This window comes from Capsaspora owczarzaki, assembly GCF_000151315.2.
Source record: "Capsaspora owczarzaki ATCC 30864 unplaced genomic scaffold supercont2.6, whole genome shotgun sequence".
NCBI classification, from domain to species: Eukaryota; class Filasterea; order Ministeriida; family Capsasporidae; genus Capsaspora; species Capsaspora owczarzaki.
This window is the reverse complement of record NW_011887297.1, coordinates 1,298,366-1,319,021: the sequence shown is the minus strand read 5'-3', so window position 1 is coordinate 1,319,021 and position 20,656 is coordinate 1,298,366. Positions and strand designations below refer to the sequence as shown.

Below are 20,656 nucleotides of genomic sequence, written 5' to 3'. Positions count from 1 at the left end.
CACTGAGCAGCGGGACCCCTTGCAGTTGATTGGGGGTCAGTCTAATGGGTGGTGGTTTCGGTGTCTGCCACTTTGCCAGCCATGCGCTTGCAATGTCACTCAACTCGGCCAGAGTGAATGGAAGGGCGTCTCGCTCAACGGACGATAGATGGCAGAATGGCAAGCTTTTTTTCCCTTTTTTTTTTTTTTTTTTTTTTTTTCGTTGTGCTGCGTTTTGAAGCGTAGTGACCTCGTGTTTGGCTGCCAGTGTGGCAGGCATTTCCGTGCGAGATGATGTCCTGTCGTTGTTGCGTGGATGCACCCGCACAGTGCCAAAGCGAAAATCCGCTTCCCAAAAGGGCGGTCATTGAAATTTTACCATTATTTTTTTTATTTTTGTATTATTTTATTTTTTTATTATTTTTTATCACTAACTTCTCTCTCTCGCAAGCACAGATTTCAAGAGAAGCAAGGTTGTGTTCGATTGCAAACTCACTGGCATCTCTGGAACAACTCGCTGCGTTTCTCGTTGCATCATGGGTAAAGATGCCGGCTTTGTTTTTTGGTTTCATGCTGATTTGGAGCGTTGCACTCACTGATCGTTTGTTTTGGGGTGCAACACTGCAGTGAAAGTCAAGGTAGCGCATTCGTATGAAGCAGAGACCGAAGACGAGCTCACGCTCGCCGAGGGAGACATTATCAACGTGACGCAGGAGGTTGAAGGTGGCTGGTGGGAAGGCGATCTCAACGGCCGCGTCGGCTGGTTCCCGTCGAACTTTGTGGAGCCCTACACTGAGCCGACGCCTGCGCCTGCTGCAGCGCACCATGCCCCAATCGGTCGTCCACCACCGCCATCGAGTGCTGCTCTCAGCCGACTGGCTTCCGCCGCGCAGCCTGCCACTGCCACCCCTCCGCCCGCTGCTGCTGCCGCCGCTGCTGCTCCTGCTCCTGCTCCTGCTCCTGCACCGGCGGCTGTGGCTGCGGCCCCCGTTGCTGGCGCTGGCGCCCGCAAAACCAGTACGCCAAAGCTGCCCTCTTTTCGTTGTTCGTCGTTCGTTCTTGTTACGCGATCCCTTATTCACCTCTTGCACACTTGCCCCTGCTTTACCAGATCGAGAGCGTCGCGCCAAAGTGTGCTTTAGCTACGCCGCTGCGAATGGCGACGAGCTGACTCTTCCAGTCGGCGCTGTTGTCAACATTCTCAAGCAGGACGAAGAAGGATGGTGGGAAGGCGAACTCAATGGAGTTGTCGGTGTTTTCCCTTCGAATTTCGTAAGTATCGTCCAAGCTTTGAGTCAAAGATGGAATCACCAGAGAGAAGAAAAAATTTGCCGACTTGGAGTCTTATTGTTGATGTTTTGTGCGCAAAAAGGTCGAAATGGTGAATGACGACGCCGATGCTGCTGCCCCTGCTGCTGCCCCAGCTGCTACACCCGCTGCTGCTGCTGCTCCTGCTGCCGCCGCAGCTCCCGCTCCGTCGCATGAGCGTAAGTCTACCGAGTTGATTTTTTTTCTTCCGTCTCTCGTTTCTTTTTCCGCACTGCTCAACGCCACTCACGTCCTTTTGCTTGCCGCTGCTCGCAGATGAAGCAGAAGGAGATTCGCTGATCAAGGCGAAAAAGATTGTTGGCGTCGGTCTTGGTAATATCTTTGGTGGGGGCGGCATCAAGCTTCGCACGACGAGTGCCGCACCTGCTGAAGAGGCAAAGTCTATCGAACCCACTCGTGCACCACCGCCGGTTCCTGGCAACAAGAAGGGTACGTCGATTGCAGTAGATTTCGTTTGGTGTAGTGGTGGGTGCAGCACATTCACCGTTCAATCGTTTTGTCCGTTCATCAGAGGCACCTGCACCCGCTCCAGCACCCGCTCCGGCCCCAGCGCCCGCTGCGGCCGCCGCACCAACGGCCGCAGAGACCAAACAGGTCAAGGCCTTGTTCGATTATGACGCCGAAATGGACGACGAACTGTCGTTCAAGGTGGGCGATGTTTTCACTCTGATCGCAAAGACGGACGACACTTGGTGGAAGGGCGAGCACAACGGCGTGCAGGGCGTCTTCCCGAGCGAGTTTGTTGAAGTCTTGGAGAGCACACGAAAGAAGGCGCCCCCACCCCCGACTGGCGCAAAAGCTGCGGCGTCCCCAACTCCGACCCCAGCACCAGCAGCCCTTTCGTCCAACGCTGCTCGCAAATCTGCACCGCCGCCGCCGAAAAAGGTCGAAGAACCAGCACCCGCAGCTGCAGCACCTGCTCCGGCTCCGGCTCCGGCTGTGGCTGCGGCTGCGGCTCCTGCACCTGCTCCGGCTGCTGCGGAAGATGGCGAGAGCGCAGAAAAGAAGCACCCGGCAGGTGCATTCCGTCTGCCCGCCGTGGCTGTCAAGCGACCTGGCGGCGCGCCCCCTGTGGCTGTCAAGCCCGCTGCTGCGGCTGCTGCGGCGGCTGCAGGAGCAGACGACTCGGCCCCTGCGCCTTCGCCGTTCCCCGCGCTTCGCAAAACGATTTACAATGACGCACCAGCAGCGGCACCTGCTGGCGGTCCTCCGTCCGTCGCCAAAAAGCCCATTTTGCCTGGGGGCAAATCACTGGAGGAAAAGCCTTTGGCTGCAGCAGCTACTCCCGCTGCCCCTGCCGCCGCTGCTGCCGCCGCACCCGAGATCAAGAAGAAACCATTAGTCGTTCCCCCGCCGACTGCACCGAAGTTGCCTGCTGCTGCTGCTGTTGCTCCTGCTGCTGCGGCACCAACAACGACCGTGTCGCCAAAGCCGCTTTCCATGGTGGACGACTCGCACGTGTACGAGACGATTCCAGGCGACCTGGTGGCGGCAAAGCCTGCGGCGCCTCTGGCCTCTACCCCGGCCAAGCTGCCTGCTGGTCGAACTGTCTCGTCTGTCCCAACCACTGTCTCTGACAATGGCGATGTCTACAGTTTGAGCACAAAGAAGACCACGACCGTGGGAGCTGGTCACTCACGAAACAAGTCGGTCGATGATGCTCTCGACACCAAGAAAGGCGATGATGGCTCTGACTCTGCTGCCGAAATCCGCGACCTCAAGAAGCAAATTACCGAGCTTCGCGGCTTGATTCGCGACCTGCAAGGCGATTTGGACGAGGAGCGACAGTTGCGAAAACTTCTCGATCGTTATGTCAAGGACCGCCTTCCCCCAACAGATTAATGCTGCACGACGTTAACTTTTGTCATCATTGGTGTCTTTTTTTTGTCTGCCTGCCAGTCAGGTTACCTTTGCTGACAGGTTGCGCGCGTGTGTGTGCCGTGTGCCGTCTGGCTGTGTATTGCTTGAGTGTTTTCTGTGTTTTGCTGTCCGTGTGTGTGTGTGCAGGGTACATGTCCCGTTCCTCTTTTTTCTGGGCTTGTTGTCATCTGACGATCTGTCGCGTTTCGGTGCTCTGCGTGTTGTTACTGCTTGTGTTCTCAACGTCTATGATTTGGAAAGACTTTCTTTTTTGTTGTTTTGTTTGCCAAGTGCCTCCACCAACTTTCTCCTCCTCCTCCTGCCTACGACAACGCAAGGGAGTTGATGATCGTTTGACATCCTAACATTTTGTTGTACAGCCAGATCACCCAGCATCGATAATTTACAAAAACCGCATGCACTCGCTCTGTATGAATAGTGCGTTCGAGGTCACGTCAATCTGTATCACGAATGTGTGGGAGAACGGCTTTGGACTGCTATTGGCGTACTGCACGTAGCCAGCCACCGAGACCATTGTCACTGCGACTGCGAGCAAGTAGGACAAAAGAGCGAGAGAGATCCAAGCAAACGAGGTGAGGGAGTCGGCCATCAACCCCAAACGAAACAGCCTGGAGACATCGCAATCACTGCACGTTTGAATGAGTATGCTAGTTTCTTACTGTTTCCAGAGGCTGCGGCAGTGATGGGCTGCGCGTCGTACGAGTGGATTGAGAATCGGCATTGAGGCAGCTGCGCGAGCAATCCGCGGATGGCCTCCGTGCCATAGTACAGATTCCCATTCCACATGACGCTTGACGAGTCTGAATACAATTGCACTAGATTCTGATCTCCAAAGTGCCAAGCACCAAGCACCAAGCACCAAGCAAAGGAGCAACAGCGATGAGCATGGCTTTGTTGCCCTCAGTCTTGCGCCAGTCATTCTCATCATCAGCTCCGCGTCCATCGTGTCTCCGAGGGTCGTCTCACTCACATCGCGTTGGGTTTGGTACCGCTCGTAAAACTCGGCGACGAGGGAATCGCCAGCCACCGCGGCATCGTGAATGGCTTGGCTCATGGCGGAAAAGGCTTGGATCAAAATGGACTGAGCGCATGGATTCTCAGACGGGTCGCGAATCAAATGTCAACGACAAAAGCTCGTGCTTGCAAACATGAAAGGCAGAAAAAACTGTTTCATCATGGCCAGAGTCGGATCACCTCAGCTTGCTGCTCATCACTTGTTTTCGTCTCTTCCCTCTCGCCCACCTCAACCAGTGCTTCCATCGCACGGCTTTGTTGTACTGTATTCCTCAATGATCATACTTCAGCGCGACCTGCATCGCTCGCCCCTGCTGCTGGCTCTTCCACTGGAGTTGATTGCTCCGCCCTCTGAATCGCTCAGACAGACGCTACTCTTTTTTTTTTTTCTTTTTTCACCTGTCAATACAAAAAAGCCACCAAGCTCATCAAGAGCTCTACACACACACACATCCACACACCCACACCCACACATCCAGGCACACATCCCCAGCTGTCGGTAAACAAATGAGCGGCAGCAAGCGCGAGTCGATGGCGGAGCGCGTCCGAACGAGCTTTGGATCGCTCGACAGCGAGCTGCCAGAGAGCCGCCGGAGCAGCGGCAGTGCCTTCTCAACTGACAGTGCAGCAGGGAGCCATCGCGACAGCCGAGGGAGCCGAGGGAGCCGGGGGAGCCGGGAGAGCCGAGGGGAGATCAGCGTCGTTGCACTGGAAGACGCGTCGCGACTGCTGACCCACTCGGCCACCCACGCAGCCGCCGTCGCCGAGTCTGGCACCGGCACTTCTGGCAGCGGCCATGGCAATGGCAGTGTCAGTGTCAGCGTGAGTGGCAGTGGCAGTGGCAGTGCGAGCAAGCGCAGCAGCGCCGCGTCCGAGCTCGATCCCTACGCAAACATCGACCATGTGGACAACCTGGACGGGCGCAACTCCATCCCCGACGTGGCTGGGTCGTACTACACGAGCCGGGACTTCCGACGGGCGACTGCGTCGAGTGATGCTGCTGCTGCTGCTGCTGCTGCTGCGACGGGCGCCCACGCGGGCAGGACCAAGCGGAGGAGCCTGATTGAGCGGATGCGGCAGCGTTTGTCGTGGCGCAGATCGAGCGGAGGGATTCTGACGCACCAGGACCAGGACGACCTCGACCGCGAGGAGCGCATCCAGCGCCAGCTCATCGAAGACGCTGAGGAAAACACTCCGCTCGTCGCTGGCACGCTCGCAACGGTCCTGCTGATTCCAGACTGGGTCGTTGCGGCACGAGTCGCGGCGGCGCTGATGCTCGTGACTGGCTTAGTGCTGACGTGCATTGCGAGCGCACAGCTGCACTTGCTCCAAATGCCGCAGCGCATCATTGAGGGATGCCGCTTTGAAGGTCACGGCGGATTCCTGACCGTCTGCGCGTCGGGGCACTGTGCAGGACAGCCGTTCAACGAGTGCTTTACCTGGCACTCGCTCTTGCACTACTCGCAGCTCATCAACATTTTCGCTGTCGGCTTTGCAACGAGTATGGTGTACATTCTCGTGTCCGCTGGAACGGTTGCAAGGTTACTCTGGGTGCCACGGCGTCTGGATGTCTGGCCGCTCGCGCTGCTGTGCACCGCGGCCGTCAACATTCTCTTTAGCTTTGGATTCATCCTCGTGTTGCAGCAAAACCCGACCTTGCTCTGGGACATTTTCTTTGAGGGCATGCCCGTGCTGGATCTTCCGCTCGACCTTGACTCTGGTGGCGTGTACCTGATTGTCGCCTTCTGCCTCACGATGAGCGCCGTCGCACTCGAGTTGCTGGTCTTCCGATTCCGATGGCGCGTTCACAAGCGGCATACCATCTATTCCCCGATTTTGTAGCCAATGATGTGTGTTGTACTTTGCATTGTTTCTATTGGAAAATGCACATCCGAAGGGGGAAAAGGTTTTTTGATTGGATTTTGTATCAATTTTTCAACATTCAACAAAAGAAGGGAGGTGTTGTTGGTTTGCGCGACCCGCCGAGCTGAAGCAGCACCACGACAGCAACACGTGTCGCTTTAAGAATCAGACGAGTACGTTTGAATTCGGTTGGCGTATGCGCGCGAAACAACGTTCCAGGACTCCATGTACCGATCCATGCACTTGGCGACGCATTGCTTTTTTCATCAATGAATCAAAAAATCGAGCAGGCACACACATGTGAAGAACAGCCAGCCACGAGTGAGTGTTGAGTGCAACGACATCAGCGGGCTCTTGCTTCTCAGCACTTTTTCGCTTACCCGCTCAGACAGCTCCAGCGACGTGCCTGGCTTGACGACGCACTTGACAAAGCACCGTTCCGACATTTTCTACCAACCAACAGGGTAACATTCATCATGTCAGCGTGATGATCCAAAAAAGCCGAGATCTCTGAGTTTTTTCAACAGGGCAATGAATGAATGGCAATGGTAATGGTAATAGTAGCGAGTCCTCCCCTGTCCCCTTCATACTCGGAGCTGCCGCATCATCCACACATAATGCTCACTGATAGTGATGATGATGGTGATGATGATGGACTGTGATTGACCGCTGGTCTCGCTCGGCCAAAGCCCCCAAAGGCCCGAAGCAAAGCCATGCGTCTTGGCAGTCCTCTCCTCATCCCTCCCGACTCAATCACGCTCAGGGGCCCCGTCTCGCGCCTCTGATGAGCTTCTGGGGCTGGCAAACGCAAGGCGTCCTTTTGTTGCGGCCAGAGTTCGCTGCAGTACCTGGAGCAGCTCCTGTGCGTGCGCAACGGCCATCTGTTGGCGCATCTGGTCCATAATCTTGTCCCGGTTCTCACGCGTCAACGACATTGTAGCAATGGAAATGAGAATGAAATTGAATTGAAAATAAAAAAAAAAGAGTGAATGGAAGAACGAGGTGGAAGGATCTATGGAACGAAAGCTCACGATCATGTAACTGAAGCAGAGAGTGCTTGGAACAACGAGATACATTGCAGCGCTGGGGGAGCAAGAAAAGCCAAAGAGGTGGCACTACTATTGTACAAGTAGAAGGAGGGTGACGTTGCAAAAACAACAAAAAAACAGAAACACGGAAGAAAAAAAAGCAAAAAGTGCAACAAACACCTCAAAGAGAATCTTGCAAAACCGGACCTCGCTTCGACTGCGCTGGCTGTGGCTGCTGCTGGGACGGCTGCTGGCTCGAGCCTTGCTCGCTAATGGGCTGGTCACGGCGCAGACGCAGCTCCTTTGGGTACGGGTCCCAGGTGCCATACTTTTTGCCGCGCGCAGTCTCAGTCACGACAGCGTCGTTAAAGTAGGACAGAATGCGACGCATCTCGTCCACAGGGATCTTGTACTGAGAGGCCAGGCGGTTGGGCGTCCACAGCGCTTGGGCAACGTCTTGCTTTTCGAGCGGATCCGTGTCTTCGGTGGCCAGGTAGTGCATTGCGTTCATCGCGCCAACAGGCTGGCTGGCTTCCGATGGCTTGGGTGTGGGAGCAGCAGCATTAGCGGCAGTCGCAGTGGCCCGCGCAATCGGCGTACCAGTTGCGCCGGCAGCAGCCATTTCGTTGCGGCCCGGCGGCGACGTGAGCGTACCTCGTCGCAATTGAAAGATGGCTCGCACCTGCTCGATGCTCAGTCGGCCCTGGACATGCTCGACCTCCTCGAGCAGAATCCGATCGCGCGCCATGGGCAACGCACGCTTGCCAACCGCGTCGACCGTTGTCTGCGAAACGCTTCCTTCCGTCGATCTTGGCGCGACCGAGCTCTGCCAAAAACACACACCCAGAGCCCAAATCCAACAGCCAAGCCAAGCAAGTTAGAATTGTGCTCTCGAAACACCTCGACACCTTGAAAGGGGTGCATAGTACAATGCTTGGCGCACTGAACGGCGGCAAAGTCCCCCAATCATACCCCAGCTCTGCCCCCACAAATGCTCCGCATTTACCTGCTGCTGTGTCACCGTGTTGACCATGAGCTGGTTCATGTTGGCGACGAGCGGCTTGGCGGCTTCGACTGTCTCTGGCGCGACTGCCGAGACGCTGGCCTTGGACTTGGCTCCTGCTGCTCCTGCTGCTCCTGCGATCGCTTGCTGCTGTTGTGCTGCTGTTGCTGCTGATGCTGATGCTGATGCTGCGACTGCGGCTGCTGCTTGTTGGCGAGCGGCCTCCTGAGCGACGCGCGGATACTCGCGCTTGACTGTCTCGCCAACGACCTTTGCACTCGCGTTGCCCATCCCAAACGTCAAAAGTCACTGAGAAATCCACCCAAAAACAATAACAAAACAGAGTATCAAAATAAACAAGAATGATGAGTGACTCAAAGTCGAGTATCTGTATTTGGAGTGTGTTCACTCGTCGCTTTGTATAAGTGAAGTCTCTTGTTTCATCCTCATCCAAGGTTTGATCGATTGATACATGTATCATGATCTATCATCATGACCGTTATCATGACGAGTCTCGAGGGTCGAGTAATTGATGTCTAAGGTGACGACTAGAGTAGGAACCAGGAAATTGAATCAGAATCAAGCGGTTGCAGCCGTCGCATCGGCCTCGGTCGCCGCAGCAGTGTCCAGCGCGAGTGCCAGTGTGTCGTCTGTCGCTGCTGCTGCCGGTGTTGCTGGGGCTGCTGCGGCTGGAGCTGGATCGGCTGCCGGTCTGCCGTCGTCCGTCTCGCCCGCGCTCTCGTTCCAAGTCACTGCCAGGTGCTCAACCACCAAGGCGCGCGTCTCACGGCTGGTGCTTCCTCACAGCACAGTCGACACGCCAGTGTTCATGCCGGTCGGCACCCAGGTACAGGCAGCGCCGTGTTCGATTCCTCATGCTGGCGGCGCGCCTGGGGGAATGATCATCCTCCACACGTACGCCCAGTCGCTCACTTGTTAGAGAATGACGTGATACTACTATCTTGATTATTTGCAGGGTACGATGAAAGGGCTGACCAGCGAGCAGGTCGAAAGCTTGGGCTGCCAGCTCATTCTGGGCAACACGTACCATCTTGGCACACGTCCGGTAAGGTCTGCATTGGAGCAGTGCGCACAATACGGATTGTGGTTTATTTGATGGTGAAGGGTGTTTTTTTGGGAGTCGGGGCCTGCACGCTTGATGCGGACTTACTTTCGTCGGCGGCTTGCTCGGTGTTCAGGGACCCGCATTGCTGCAACAGCTCGGTGGACTGCACAAGTTTATGAACTGGAATCGCTCTCTTCTGACGGTATGGGCCAAACAAAAACCAGCAGCCGATTGATTCAAAAGGGATGCCATCTGACGTCCTCTCTCGATTTTGCTTCTGTTGCATCTCTACAGGACAGCGGTGGCTTCCAAATGGTCTCGCTTCTTGCTCTTGCAGAAATTACAGAGGTGCGATTGCCACTTACCGTGCACTGTTGATGGTTCACTCGGTTTTGTTGTGGTTGCTGTTTTGGAACTCACCAACCGTCAAACAAATTCGCTCTTGCAGGAGGGTGTGCGATTCCAGTCCCCGCATGACGGCAGTATGCTCATGTTGACGCCCGAAAAGTCCATGGAGCTCCAGAATGTCATTGGCGCCGACATCATGATGCAGCTCGATGACGTGGTGAGCAGCCTCATTTCCGGGCCGCGCGTTGTGGAGGCCATGCATCGCAGCATCCGATGGCTTGATCGCTGCATTGAGGCGCACTCGGCACCTCACAAGCAGAGTCTGTTCGCCATCATCCAAGGCGGTCTTGATAACAATCTCCGAACACAGTGTGTCGCAGGTACATTCGTCATTGTATTTCAGAGACGTTCCCCGTCAAGTGGTTGACACGAGACCTTGTTCCTTATTCCCCTTGGACTACGCTTTTCATTGTCTTGTAGAAATGGTCAAGCGTGACCTTCCAGGATACGCGATTGGCGGATTGAGTGGAGGTGAACAAAAAGACCCGTTCTGGCGTGTTGTCGACCACTGCACGAATTTGCTACCTGAAAACAAGCCTCGCTATTTGATGGGCGTTGGGTAAGCCGTTTTCTGTGCTCGGTTGCTTGCCACCGATGAAATGTGACCACGAATCGCTCAGTCCCGGCTTTCGATGACCATCCATAGTTATGCCGTGGATCTTGTGGTGTGCTCTGCATTGGGCGTCGACATGTTTGACTGTGTTTTTCCGACGCGAACAGCGGTATGGCGACCTCCACTGGGTTGTTGGATTGTTGTTGTTGTTTTTTTGTTTCTGTGTGGCGGTCGTTGTTGTTCGTGGATGCCTCGATCGGCTGATTCGCTTTTGATGTCAATGTTGCTTGCTGTTTTTAGCGATTTGGCACTGCTCTTGTGTTTGAAGGCTCGCTACCTCTCAAGCATCGCAAGTACGCCAACGACTTTGCGCCCATTGAAGCCGATTGCACCTGCAGCACTTGCCAAAACTACACGCGCGCCTATCTGCACTCGATTGTCACGCGCGAAGAAGTCAGCTGCCATTTGGTTAGCATCCACAATATTGCCTTCCAAATGCGCCTCATGCGCGGCATTCGGCAGGCAATTGAACTCGACCAATTTCCCGCTTTCGTGCACCGCTTTTTCGCTGCCCAATTCCCCGACCGCAACTTCCCGCAGTGGGCCATTGACGCCTTGCGCGCCGTCAACATTGATCTTGCGCCTGGCTCTGCGCCCAGCTCCACGAGCGAGGCCATGCCTGAGCCCATGCAGCAGAACTAGCGCTGGGAACAATTCGGGCTCTTCCTGTTGTGGCTGCTGTTGCATGAGTATGCCGTGTATTTCTTGTAATACAATCATCACAGACAAAGGCATCTTTTTCGTGTAAGCAGAGCGGAATGGGGCAGTTTTTTTGGCGAAATGGCACGGCTCAATGGTCAACAGCGACCGTTCAATCTCAAACGCAGAGTCTTCGAGGGTGCAGTAGTGCGATTATCCACCGTTTGTGAGACTCCTATGAAAAAGCGATTGTTTCGATTTGTTTGAAGCTTGTTTGATCAGTCAAACAGTGCAAGGCGGGCTAGAGTTCACATTGATCGGCTGGTTTCACATCACTTTGTCTTGCGATCGACGATAAGCGCCTTCAATCGCTCGAAAGAGTTGCTGGCAATCATCATCCTCATCGTCGCCCGGGTCAAGCGCGAGACGGTCGGACATGTCGGCAATGTCGGCATTGCCGAGCGTTTGCTTCTGGCTCCCTTCATATTCTTGTTCAATCTCATTGAATAGATAATCTGCACAAAGTTCGGAGCGGTCGAGTGCGAGAAATGGTTGCGGCACAAGCCATGATCTCGATTCGCTTTTGTTCCCAGTCCGACATCGCTGGTGTCAGCTCACCGAGGTGTTTGGGGCAACACTCGACATGCTGCAACGTGGGCTCTAGTAGGGAATCGATCGAAACGGCGATTGGCGATTGGAACAACAACAACAACAACAACAACAACAACAACAACAAACAACAGCAACAACAAAATGAAGAACGCGATCAAAAACTTGAAACCTCAACCAATTCAGAGTCTAACTGAGCGATTTCGCACGTGCACCAAATAGAGCGGGGTTGCCATGAGGATCTGAACTCTTCTTCAATCCACAGGCTACGATACTGCTCGTCGTGATAAAGATGTGTCATCCCTGCACTCGACCCTCGCGGATCATGTGCTTGCTGCTTGTTCCCAGACGACCAATCCGCGCTTCCTACTCCTTTCGACACTTACTGCTTATTCGCCATCACCTTCCTGTCATGGGAGCAATTTCCTACCTTTGGGAGGTCGCGCTGAGCCAATTATTCTCATTATTCTCGATCTGGCGAATGGATCGATCGGAGGAATTTTTAAAATAAGAACACCTCTGGCGTTCTTCCAGCACCCTCCGCGCCAGGAAGCTCGCGCCGTGCTCGTACTGGCCCCTACTCGTGCGAGCCCAGTGCTGTGCAAGCAATGGGCAGAGCTGCGCGTGCCAGGTGGCGAGAAACAGCGCTCCGGGAGCAACTGCCGATCCTCTGAGAGCAAACCGCAGTTCCGCTCGGGGGTTTTTCAAAGTAGGACTACTTCTGGCTCTTCCACTGCCGCCCATGCCACCGCGGTTTGCACTGTGCCATCCATGCAAGGATGCTGCTGGATGAGCACCGTGCGGAGCTACCGGTGCGAGGTGGCGCACGGACAACACACGGGGGAGAAGCATCGAGCATCGGGCCCTTTGGGAGGAACATCGGGCCCTTTGGGAGCAACATCGGGGATTTTTACATTTCAATGAATCTTTGACAGTTATTCCTACCGTTCGTCATGCCTCGCGCACTATAAAAGCAGATCCATTTTCGGTCACTTTGCTTCAGTCTTCTTTTTCACTCCTCCAAGTCCGCTTGAGTAAGGACCAAAGAGCGGTTTGCGCTGCGTGCTTTCCTTGCATAGTGGTGGCTTGCGTTCACGTTACACTGCGTTCATAATCCTCACGGGATGATTTGGTTTGCAGCTCTCTCTCTCTCTCCTCTCGCAACTACGATATTCTCGAAAATGCCTCACGTCGATCAGGTTCTCCTCCCCCTCATGTTTCAAGTCCTTGCGCGTCGTCTGACAAGAGCCGAAATGGCCAACATCCGTGCTGGAAACAGCTTCCGATTCTCCCGTCGCCGCGTCAAGCGCTGGACTGACGGTCGCCGCTGGGGCCGTGGGTACAGGTTGGCATCCGGCTCGTTTGTTTACAAGGAGATCGACGAACACGGCTCAATTTTGAGGAACGGTCTGACCAAGGTTGTTGGCGAAGACGACGACGACACGAGCGTCCGGACTGTGACTTACTCCAACACCGACAACAACGCCGCTGAGCTGAACAACTTCGTCGCACCCCCCGATTTGTTTGCTCCCCTTCTGAACGCCCACGCACGTGCTAATGATGAAATGCTGCTGCCGCTGATTCATCGTCTGATTGACCTCCTGAACGTCAACGTTGCCGACAACATCAATCCCGCACCGCCCCCGATTGCTGAGGCCCCCGCGATTGTGGGTGCTGATGTGCCGTTCGACCTCGATTCTCTCCTGCTCCCGCCTTTTCTTAACGACCTTGTCGATGACGAGCCCAAGTTTGCCGATCTTTTCATCGACAATGTCAACTTTGATGCTCCTGTCCAGCCCGCTGACTCGCCGATGGCGGCTGGTCTTCGCTTTATGCTGGATTCGCCCGTATTCCAGTGATGCGACGCGCGTAACGAGCCTGGTGCTTTTCGTTTTCGGCGACGCGGAGACCATTTTGCTGTTTTTGTCTGTTTGTTCGTTGGTTTTCTGTTGTTTGTTTTCATTTTTAAGCTTTGGCCGGTGTTAAGTTCCCTGCCTTCATGTTAGCCTGCGTTTGCATATTACACTATTCGGTTGTTTACTTTCACTTGTTTTGGCTTTGAATCGATGAAGTTGAGCGCGAAAATTTCTCGAAACGGCCAAGGTTGGCAATTGTGTTTGTCACACAAGGCCAAGGCGAGGACGAGAGACATTGCATCCATTGATTTCTTGAAACCCCAATCGCATCCGGCAAACATTCTCGATTTTTTGAGCTCAGTCGTCTCAGCTCTCTCTTTGGAGAGCGAGACAGAGAGACAGGTAGAATGGACGCTCAGACATCCCCGTTCAATCTCAGCGAGGGCGTGCAGCACCCACTCCCACCGCCAGAGTCGAGTCCAGTCGTCGACCTCATGCACCCAGAGACCATGTCTGTTGCTGCCCTGTTGCAAGCACTGACACTGCACGGCGTCCCACTCGCTCAGGTTGGTCTCGCGGCAAGTCTGCACACTGGGCACAAACACTCACCACTCTCTCCACCCCGCTGCCACATTCGATGGCTTTGTGCAGGACTCGGAGTCAAACAAGGACGCTCTTGTGGCGCTGTTTCGCCGGTTTGTAATGCCGCGTCCGCAGCGCCAACACAGACGCAGCGCAATGCTCAACGAGCGACAAGCATCGCAAGGATTGTCCTCAAAGTCGCCGCTGTTGCTGCGCATACCAGAAAGTACCAACCACGAGACGCTGCAAAGAATCACGCAGCTTGGATTCCACCAAAGCAAGGACGCGGTGGACTCGAACGCAAACCGAAAGCGAGCCGCCTCCCGCCAACTGACTGCCGCTGACTGCGCTGAGCTGCCCAACACCAACGCAACTGGTGCATGGGTTTCTTGCTCAAATGCACGACAACGGCATGGCGATGCATTGTTGCAGTCGATGCCGGCATCGCCTGCGGCTGACATGGTCATTTCAGCACTGAAACATGCTCGACTGGAATCTCCCAATTCAGAGGCCGACGAGCCATTTACTCTGCCCATACAGGCATTACCGCCAAGCACGCTGCTTTCTGACGAGCATCGGCATGTCGTAGAAAGAATTAGCACTCCATCGCACCCATCCCCAAGGCCTCGGCGCACCAGACGCCTCAGCGATGAGCTGCAGTCTGCGCACCAGCTCTCGCACGCCGAAGCAGCAGCATCGGCCACTTTGAATCTCGGCACAGCCTCTTCCGAAGAGTCGGCCTATAATCTGCATCAGAGCAAGCGCATGCGTTGGGACAGCGCTTCCGAGCAAACCCCCAACTCTGATGCCTTCCATTCTCTGGGCTCAGCAGATACGACCACCGCGATGGAGCTGCAATAGCACTTGTCACCTCTCAAGAAGCACAGAATGACACAGAATTACTCATTTTCCAACAATCCGACACACCCATTATCAATCGCCAAACAATCTTTTGAACAAACACCGTTTCATTGTATCAAACAGTTATTTCAACAAATCATAACAAAACCGAGTTAGAATACACAAATATACTGGAAAGTAGAATCGCAACAAGATCCAACAAAAAAATGCAATCAAATCAAGAAGTGTGGGTGCAAAACTCATGCGTGAGTAACTGGGAAATGGTGGGTCGGCTCTTGGCATCACGTTGGAGACACTTTTTGAGAATGGCGACAACCAGCGGGTCCTCGGCAGGACCAAACTCGATGGCCTCTTTGCGGTTGACGATAGCTTGGAGCTTGCGCACAGGCAACGAGTACGTTTGGAATGGCAGCTTTGCATAGGTCATGAGGTACAGAATGCAGCCAAGCGACCAAATGTCGCTCGAAGGTCTCAGGTTGAGCCGCCCGCTTTCGTTGGCGGCCTGGATGGCTTCCGGAGACATGTAGTTGATGGTGCCGACTTGATGGTCCTGCTCGGTATGCGTCTTGTCGTTTTGCAGTGCCTTTGCAATGCCAAAGTCAATCAGCGTAATCCGGCCGTCAATGAGCAAAAAGTTTGCGGGCTTGAGATCCAGGTGGACAATCCGCTGATCGTGAGCAACCTTGACAGCCTCCAGCATTTGGCGCCAGTAGTGGCGAACCTGCATGTAGGGCAGCTTTTTGACCGCCTTGAGGTAGTTGGCAAAATCGCGACCACCGTGCTGCATGACGAGGTAAATCTTCTGGGTGGCCTCGTCCAACTGCGAGTCATACAGCTGGATGACTCCAGCACACCCAGCAAGGCGCTTGAGGATGCGAATCTCATTCATGTAGCCCTTCTTGGTGGGCTCGTCGGCATTTTCCAAATTGACAATCTTGATGGCGCGCTGTTGCCCGTCTTCGGTGGTGACCGCGTACACAATTGAAGACCCTCCTCGACCAAGCTCGGTTTCGCTCCGCTTGTAGCACACGCCATTCACAACAATCAGATCGGTGCCCGGGACGAGTCCAACTCGCTCGTCTGAACGGACAGCCGCGCTTTGGGCTGAGGCTGGGGTTGGCTCGGGAATGGCAGCGGGCGGAGCAAGGGGAACGAGGGTGACCATGCGACGTGCAGGCAGCAGCTGCTGCGACGATGTGCCTGTGGATGATGCAGCTTCGACAGGCATGAGACCTTGGGTGTGCAAATTCATTCCACCCGTGGTGGGTTGGCTGCTGGACGAGGCTGTTGCCGACGAGGCAGAATTGGACGACGCGGACGACGACGAGGACGAAGACCCAGAAGAAGAAGCAGAAGACGAAGATGCCGTGGAAGAGTACGATGACAGAGTGGAGGCACCTGTAACGCCACTACTTGCTGTGCGAGCAACGCTGCTGCTGCTGCTGCTGCTGCTGCTGCTGCTGCTGCTGCTGCTGCTGCTGGTTGATGATGTGGCTGATAACACGCCAGTCCACCCCGAGTGACCGGTGGATCCAGTGTTGGACGAATGGAACAAACCAGTGCCAAGCCGACCTAGTGGAGTGACCTTGGGCTGAGAGCTGAGCAGGGAGTCGCCGGCAGTCCGTCGCACGAGAGAGTGGGAAAATCCAGTCGAAGTTGACGTGCCAGTGAGCATGGACACATTCATATTGCAGGTCGAGTTACTGCTGCTGCCGCTGCAGCTGGCACTTGAGCTCGTGCTCGTGGCGGTCGTGTTTAGCTGAGAAAAGTTTCTGGTGGATGTTGTGGTGCAAGTCCTGTTGCTCGACGTGGCGTCGTTCAGGTGCGCAATCTGGGAGCTGTTGAGCTCGGGCAGCTGGGAGGCCAATCCAAGCGATCGCATGTTGGCCGTCACTCCCGTGTTGTTCACGCTGATGCTGCTTGTCGGTGCACTTGCGTGCTCAATGCGAGATTGGCTGAAGCGTGTTGGTGCGGCCTCCTCGGTTTCCATCGGAGCGACATCTCGCGCGAGCTCCAACGCAGCCTCTTGGAGAATTGCCGCAGCACTATAGGTCGATGGCGTTGAAATTGCAAATGACGGCAGCGGTTCCTCATCCATTTCCATTGGCGTGGACACTGGTTTTGGCGCTGGCACATTTCGGGCCAGGTCAATTCTTGCACGGAGCTGCTGCAATGATAGACTCGAGCTACTGCTTGCCGACGATACGGGTGCAGCAAGTGCGCTGGTTTTGGTCGAAGCGGCAGGTGCAGACAATGGCAGGCTTTCCAACGCCGGTGGTTGTTGTTGTTGTTGTTGTTGTAGTTGTTGATGCTGTACCAGTTGCTGTTGCTGTTGTTGTTGTTGCTGCTGCTGCTGTAGTCGCTGCTCTTGCACCTGCTGTCGCTTTTGCTCCTCCTCTTGTTGTTGCAATTGCTTGGCGCGTTCAGTCGCTTCGATCTGAACTGCCCGGTGTTTGTACAAATTCAGATAGCGCTTGAAAAGAAAGCAGTCGTCCTCGAGCTCAGTGCCGCGCGCTAAATCCACCTCTCCTGCTGCGAGGTTGGCTCTTGCGACACCATTCAGCAGCTTGTAGTAAGCGTCAGTGCTGGTGGCCATTCTGGCTCCGGCATCCAGTTGCTTTGCGGCAAACGATTCGAGATACTCGAGCTGGTCCTGGCCTCGATTCTCTACAAGTTTGGAGGAGAAACCACAATGGTTAGTATCGTGGTTTTTTGTTGTTCAATTTTCCAGTCTCGCAAACCACATCCAGCAGAACAACAGGTGCCGTACCCCGGATGAGACGAATGCGGAAGAGCTGCGTCCCTTGAGCCAGCGCAAAGCACATTTTGGCACTCATCATGACGCCATTCGAGTGGCTGCTGAGCAGACTCTTCAGATCGACCTTGGAGAAGAGTTCTTCGTACATACTGGCATCATTTCCATGCAGAGAATGAATGTTTTGGAAAGTGAGTGAACGGCGGTTTTTGCCATCAGCGACCACATGCAAAACGCAAAACACCAATCCATGCTCTCTTCCTGGAGTTCCAGCTCATGTGTGTGTTACCTTGAAAGGTACAGATAGTCAATGGTGAGGTCGTCCGTGCGCGGAAGCTTGAGCTGTTCGTCGACGCACTGTCCAGCCGCCGACCACGCTGTCTTGTACGTGTTTGTATACATCTTGAGCTCTAGCTCTTGTCCGATTCGCTCCAGTGCAACTGGGCTTGACTGGGAGACTGCTTGAATCTCTTGAAACCATTGCGTTTCGGCCTTGTCGAGCCATTCTGCGGGCGTCTGCGGCGCTTGCATTGCGCTCTCCATGTCCCTGCGCTCCTTTGATCGGCGATGCAATCTATGCGACGACGAAGACGATGATGATGATGATGATGATCGGGACGATGAGGACGACGACGACTTGGAGCGTCGCTGGAGCAAACGAGGATCGGTTTCGCCCGTGTGCTGAGCATGTGCGTCTCCTCCAGCCGCAGCCGCGAGTCCAGTGAGCTGCGAATGGCGAGTGTGTGATGTTAGTGGTGCGGTGGTTGTGGTGGTCGTCGCAGGAGTCGTTCGGAGCGCACTTGCAATGGCGGTCTCTGCAAAACCGTTAGAGTTTGAGTTGGCAGCTTGGCGACTCTGCTGCACCTGCTGCTGCTGCTGCTCGAGCTTCTGCACCTGCGACTGGTGCGATGAGGCAGCCAGCAGCGTCGCTTTGTGCGTCGTCGATAGAGCTGCCGAGTCCGGGCCGCGGTTGTTGTTACTGTTGGCAGTCGGCATTGTTTGAAACGCCGTTGACAAATTTGAAATTCGCACCTCGCGATTCGAAACACGTTCGCCGCTGCTCGGATTTTCACCACCGCCAACGCTACGAGAAAGATACGTCGAATCCATCGTTGCACACAGAGGCAGATTTTATAACAGGGGGGTAAATGCAAAGTCGGAGAGTGAGCCGGCGGGAAATGAATTGAAAAAAAGAAAAAAAAAGGCGCGAAAAAAAATTCAAAAAGACAAAAACGAAAAAAGAGGAATGGCGATTCAAGCGTGAAACAGGAATGACAGTTGATTGGATAATCGTCCACCAAACGACACACAAGAAACAATGCTCGCTTGCATGGGCGTTTGAGACCTGCGCGAAAAAAGGACGGCTGTTGTGTGTGTGTGTGGGTGTGTGCAGTCCAAGTCCGGATGTGCTCGTCCAAAACTTGAGCATCTGGACGCCTTATGCCTCAAATTTTCGCGCTCAACTTCATCGATTCAAAGCCAAAACAAGTGAAAGTAAACAACCGAATAGTGTAATATGCAAACGCAGGCTAACATGAAGGCAGGGAACTTAACACCGGCCAAAGCTTAAAAATGAAAACAAACAACAGAAAACCAACGAACAAACAGACAAAAACAGCAAAATGGTCTCCGCGTCGCCGAAAACGAAAAGCACCAGGCTCGTTGCGTGCGTCGCATCACTGGAATACGGGCGAATCCAGCATAAAGCGAAGACCAGCCGCCATCGGCGAGTCAGCGGGCTGGACAGGAGCATCAAAGTTGACATTGTCGATGAAAAGATCGGCAAACTTGGGCTCGTCATCGACAAGGTCGTTAAGAAAAGGCGGGAGCAGGAGAGAATCGAGGTCGAACGGCACATCAGCACCCACAATCGCGGGGGCCTCAGCAATCGGGGGCGGTGCGGGATTGATGTTGTCGGCAACGTTGACGTTCAGGAGGTCAATCAGACGATGAATCAGCGGCAGCAGCATTTCATCATTAGCACGTGCGTGGGCGTTCAGAAGGGGAGCAAACAAATCGGGGGGTGCGACGAAGTTGTTCAGCTCAGCGGCGTTGTTGTCGGTGTTGGAGTAAGTCACAGTCCGGACGCTCGTGTCGTCGTCGTCTTCGCCAACAACCTTGGTCAGACCGTTCCTCAAAATTGAGCCGTGTTCGTCGATCTCCTTGTAAACAAACGAGCCGGATGCCAACCTGTACCCACGGCCCCAGCGGCGACCGTCAGTCCAGCGCTTGACGCGGCGACGGGAGAATCGGAAGCTGTTTCCAGCACGGATGTTGGCCATTTCGGCTCTTGTCAGACGGCGCGCAAGGACTTGAAACATGAGGGGGAGGAGAACCTGATCGACGTGAGGCATTTTCGAGAATATCGTAGTTGCGAGAGGAGAGAGAGAGAGAGCTGCAAACCAAATCATCCCGTGAGGATTATGAACGCAGTGTAACGTGAACGCAAGCCACCACTATGCAAGGAAAGCACGCAGCGCAAACCGCTCTTTGGTCCTTACTCAAGCGGACTTGGAGGAGTGAAAAAAGAAGACTGAACCTAAAGGGACCAAAATGGATCTGCTTTTATACTGCGCGAGGCGTGACGAACGGGGAGGGCGGTAGGCTGTACGTTGCGTTGCTGTTGTTGGGAGGGAGGAACCCATGGCGTTGCGTGTTGCTTTTCAAAATCCTGCCAATGGCTCTGCGCTGTCTCTCTGCCACCTAGCACGCGCGTCCATTGCTTCTCCAACCCATCTTTGCATGGATGGCACAGTGCAAACCGCGGTGGCATCGGCGGCAGTGAACGCGCACGAGGTGTGACTCAAGGAGCATGTTTTACGTCGCTGCAAACCTCCGACCGATTAGCTATAATAGGAAGCAGTAATTCGCAATCTTTTCCGTGCCTAATAGGAAACAGTGATTGGCAATCCCAGTTTTGTTCTTCCAGCCAGCGTGCACATGCTCACAGGCCGGATACATCGACACAAGCTGTTGAGAGGAAGAACAGCTCGACCCCAACGTCACTCGGCTCTGTCCCCTGTTATGTGTGCAAGATTGCTTGTGAAGTGAATTCTCACATGAAACACAGTTAATCCGGGCACTCCGCTCATCGGTTGTTTTTGCGGTGGTTCTGCTGCAGACCTGCCGCAACCATTGGATCGCCTCGTTCACACAAAAAGGGTGGCTCA

At 54.5% G+C, this 20,656-nt stretch overlaps 10 protein-coding genes across 10 annotated transcripts; 5 read left to right on the top strand and 5 right to left on the bottom strand.

Moving 5' to 3' along the window:
* Positions 1-295: 295 nt before the first annotated feature.
* CAOG_04397 (hypothetical protein) lies at positions 296-3,150 on the top strand (the record flags this gene model as incomplete). The annotated part of the gene is made up of 7 exons (XM_004348175.2): positions 296-308; positions 436-519; positions 607-996; positions 1,091-1,251; positions 1,352-1,466; positions 1,564-1,737; positions 1,820-3,150. 7 exons carry the CDS (start codon positions 296-298, stop codon positions 3,148-3,150), a joined length of 2,268 nt encoding a protein of 755 aa, XP_004348225.2.
* A 364-nt stretch (positions 3,151-3,514) lies between these two features.
* Positions 3,515-4,260, bottom strand: CAOG_04396 (hypothetical protein). The gene is made up of 3 exons (XM_004348174.2): positions 4,160-4,260; positions 3,849-4,011; positions 3,515-3,714 (listed from the first exon to the last, which is right to left on the bottom strand). Exons 1-3 carry the CDS (start codon positions 4,241-4,243, stop codon positions 3,572-3,574), a joined length of 390 nt encoding a protein of 129 aa, XP_004348224.1. The 5' UTR covers positions 4,244-4,260; the 3' UTR covers positions 3,515-3,571.
* Positions 4,261-4,601: 341 nt separating this feature from the next.
* On the top strand, positions 4,602-6,107 carry CAOG_04395 (hypothetical protein). The gene has a single exon (XM_004348173.2). The coding sequence runs from the start codon at positions 4,711-4,713 to the stop codon at positions 6,043-6,045; it is 1,335 nt and encodes a 444-aa protein (XP_004348223.2). The 5' UTR covers positions 4,602-4,710; the 3' UTR covers positions 6,046-6,107.
* Positions 6,098-7,050, bottom strand: CAOG_04394 (hypothetical protein). Its single transcript, XM_004348172.2, has 3 exons — positions 6,915-7,050; positions 6,447-6,515; positions 6,098-6,323 (listed from the first exon to the last, which is right to left on the bottom strand). Exons 1-3 carry the CDS (start codon positions 6,999-7,001, stop codon positions 6,225-6,227), a joined length of 255 nt encoding a protein of 84 aa, XP_004348222.1. The 5' UTR covers positions 7,002-7,050; the 3' UTR covers positions 6,098-6,224.
* A 103-nt stretch (positions 7,051-7,153) lies between these two features.
* CAOG_04393 (hypothetical protein) lies at positions 7,154-8,467 on the bottom strand. Its single transcript, XM_004348171.2, has 2 exons — positions 8,101-8,467; positions 7,154-7,920 (listed from the first exon to the last, which is right to left on the bottom strand). The coding sequence occupies exons 1-2, from the start codon at positions 8,386-8,388 to the stop codon at positions 7,276-7,278; spliced, it is 933 nt and encodes a 310-aa protein (XP_004348221.1). The 5' UTR covers positions 8,389-8,467; the 3' UTR covers positions 7,154-7,275.
* Positions 8,468-8,629: 162 nt separating this feature from the next.
* On the top strand, positions 8,630-10,918 carry CAOG_04392 (queuine tRNA-ribosyltransferase; the record flags this gene model as incomplete). Its single annotated transcript, XM_004348170.2, has 8 exons — positions 8,630-8,944; positions 9,074-9,163; positions 9,297-9,365; positions 9,458-9,511; positions 9,612-9,891; positions 9,992-10,130; positions 10,218-10,293; positions 10,425-10,918. 8 exons carry the CDS (start codon positions 8,630-8,632, stop codon positions 10,824-10,826), a joined length of 1,425 nt encoding a protein of 474 aa, XP_004348220.2. The 3' UTR covers positions 10,827-10,918.
* A 1,695-nt stretch (positions 10,919-12,613) lies between these two features.
* On the top strand, positions 12,614-13,291 carry CAOG_04391 (hypothetical protein; the record flags this gene model as incomplete). Its single annotated transcript, XM_004348169.2, has 1 exon — positions 12,614-13,291. The coding sequence occupies one exon, from the start codon at positions 12,614-12,616 to the stop codon at positions 13,289-13,291; it is 678 nt and encodes a 225-aa protein (XP_004348219.2).
* A 364-nt stretch (positions 13,292-13,655) lies between these two features.
* CAOG_04390 (hypothetical protein) lies at positions 13,656-14,919 on the top strand. Its single transcript, XM_004348168.2, has 2 exons — positions 13,656-13,854; positions 13,940-14,919. Exons 1-2 carry the CDS (start codon positions 13,696-13,698, stop codon positions 14,729-14,731), a joined length of 951 nt encoding a protein of 316 aa, XP_004348218.1. The 5' UTR covers positions 13,656-13,695; the 3' UTR covers positions 14,732-14,919.
* On the bottom strand, positions 14,878-18,646 carry CAOG_04389 (serine/threonine-protein kinase mph1). Its single transcript, XM_004348167.2, has 5 exons — positions 17,776-18,646; positions 17,502-17,638; positions 17,191-17,398; positions 16,256-16,776; positions 14,878-15,964 (listed from the first exon to the last, which is right to left on the bottom strand). Exons 1-5 carry the CDS (start codon positions 18,594-18,596, stop codon positions 14,949-14,951), a joined length of 2,703 nt encoding a protein of 900 aa, XP_004348217.2. The 5' UTR covers positions 18,597-18,646; the 3' UTR covers positions 14,878-14,948.
* A 464-nt stretch (positions 18,647-19,110) lies between these two features.
* On the bottom strand, positions 19,111-19,881 carry CAOG_04388 (hypothetical protein). The gene has a single exon (XM_004348166.2). It carries the CDS (start codon positions 19,838-19,840, stop codon positions 19,163-19,165), a length of 678 nt encoding a protein of 225 aa, XP_004348216.1. The 5' UTR covers positions 19,841-19,881; the 3' UTR covers positions 19,111-19,162.
* Positions 19,882-20,656: the final 775 nt, after the last annotated feature.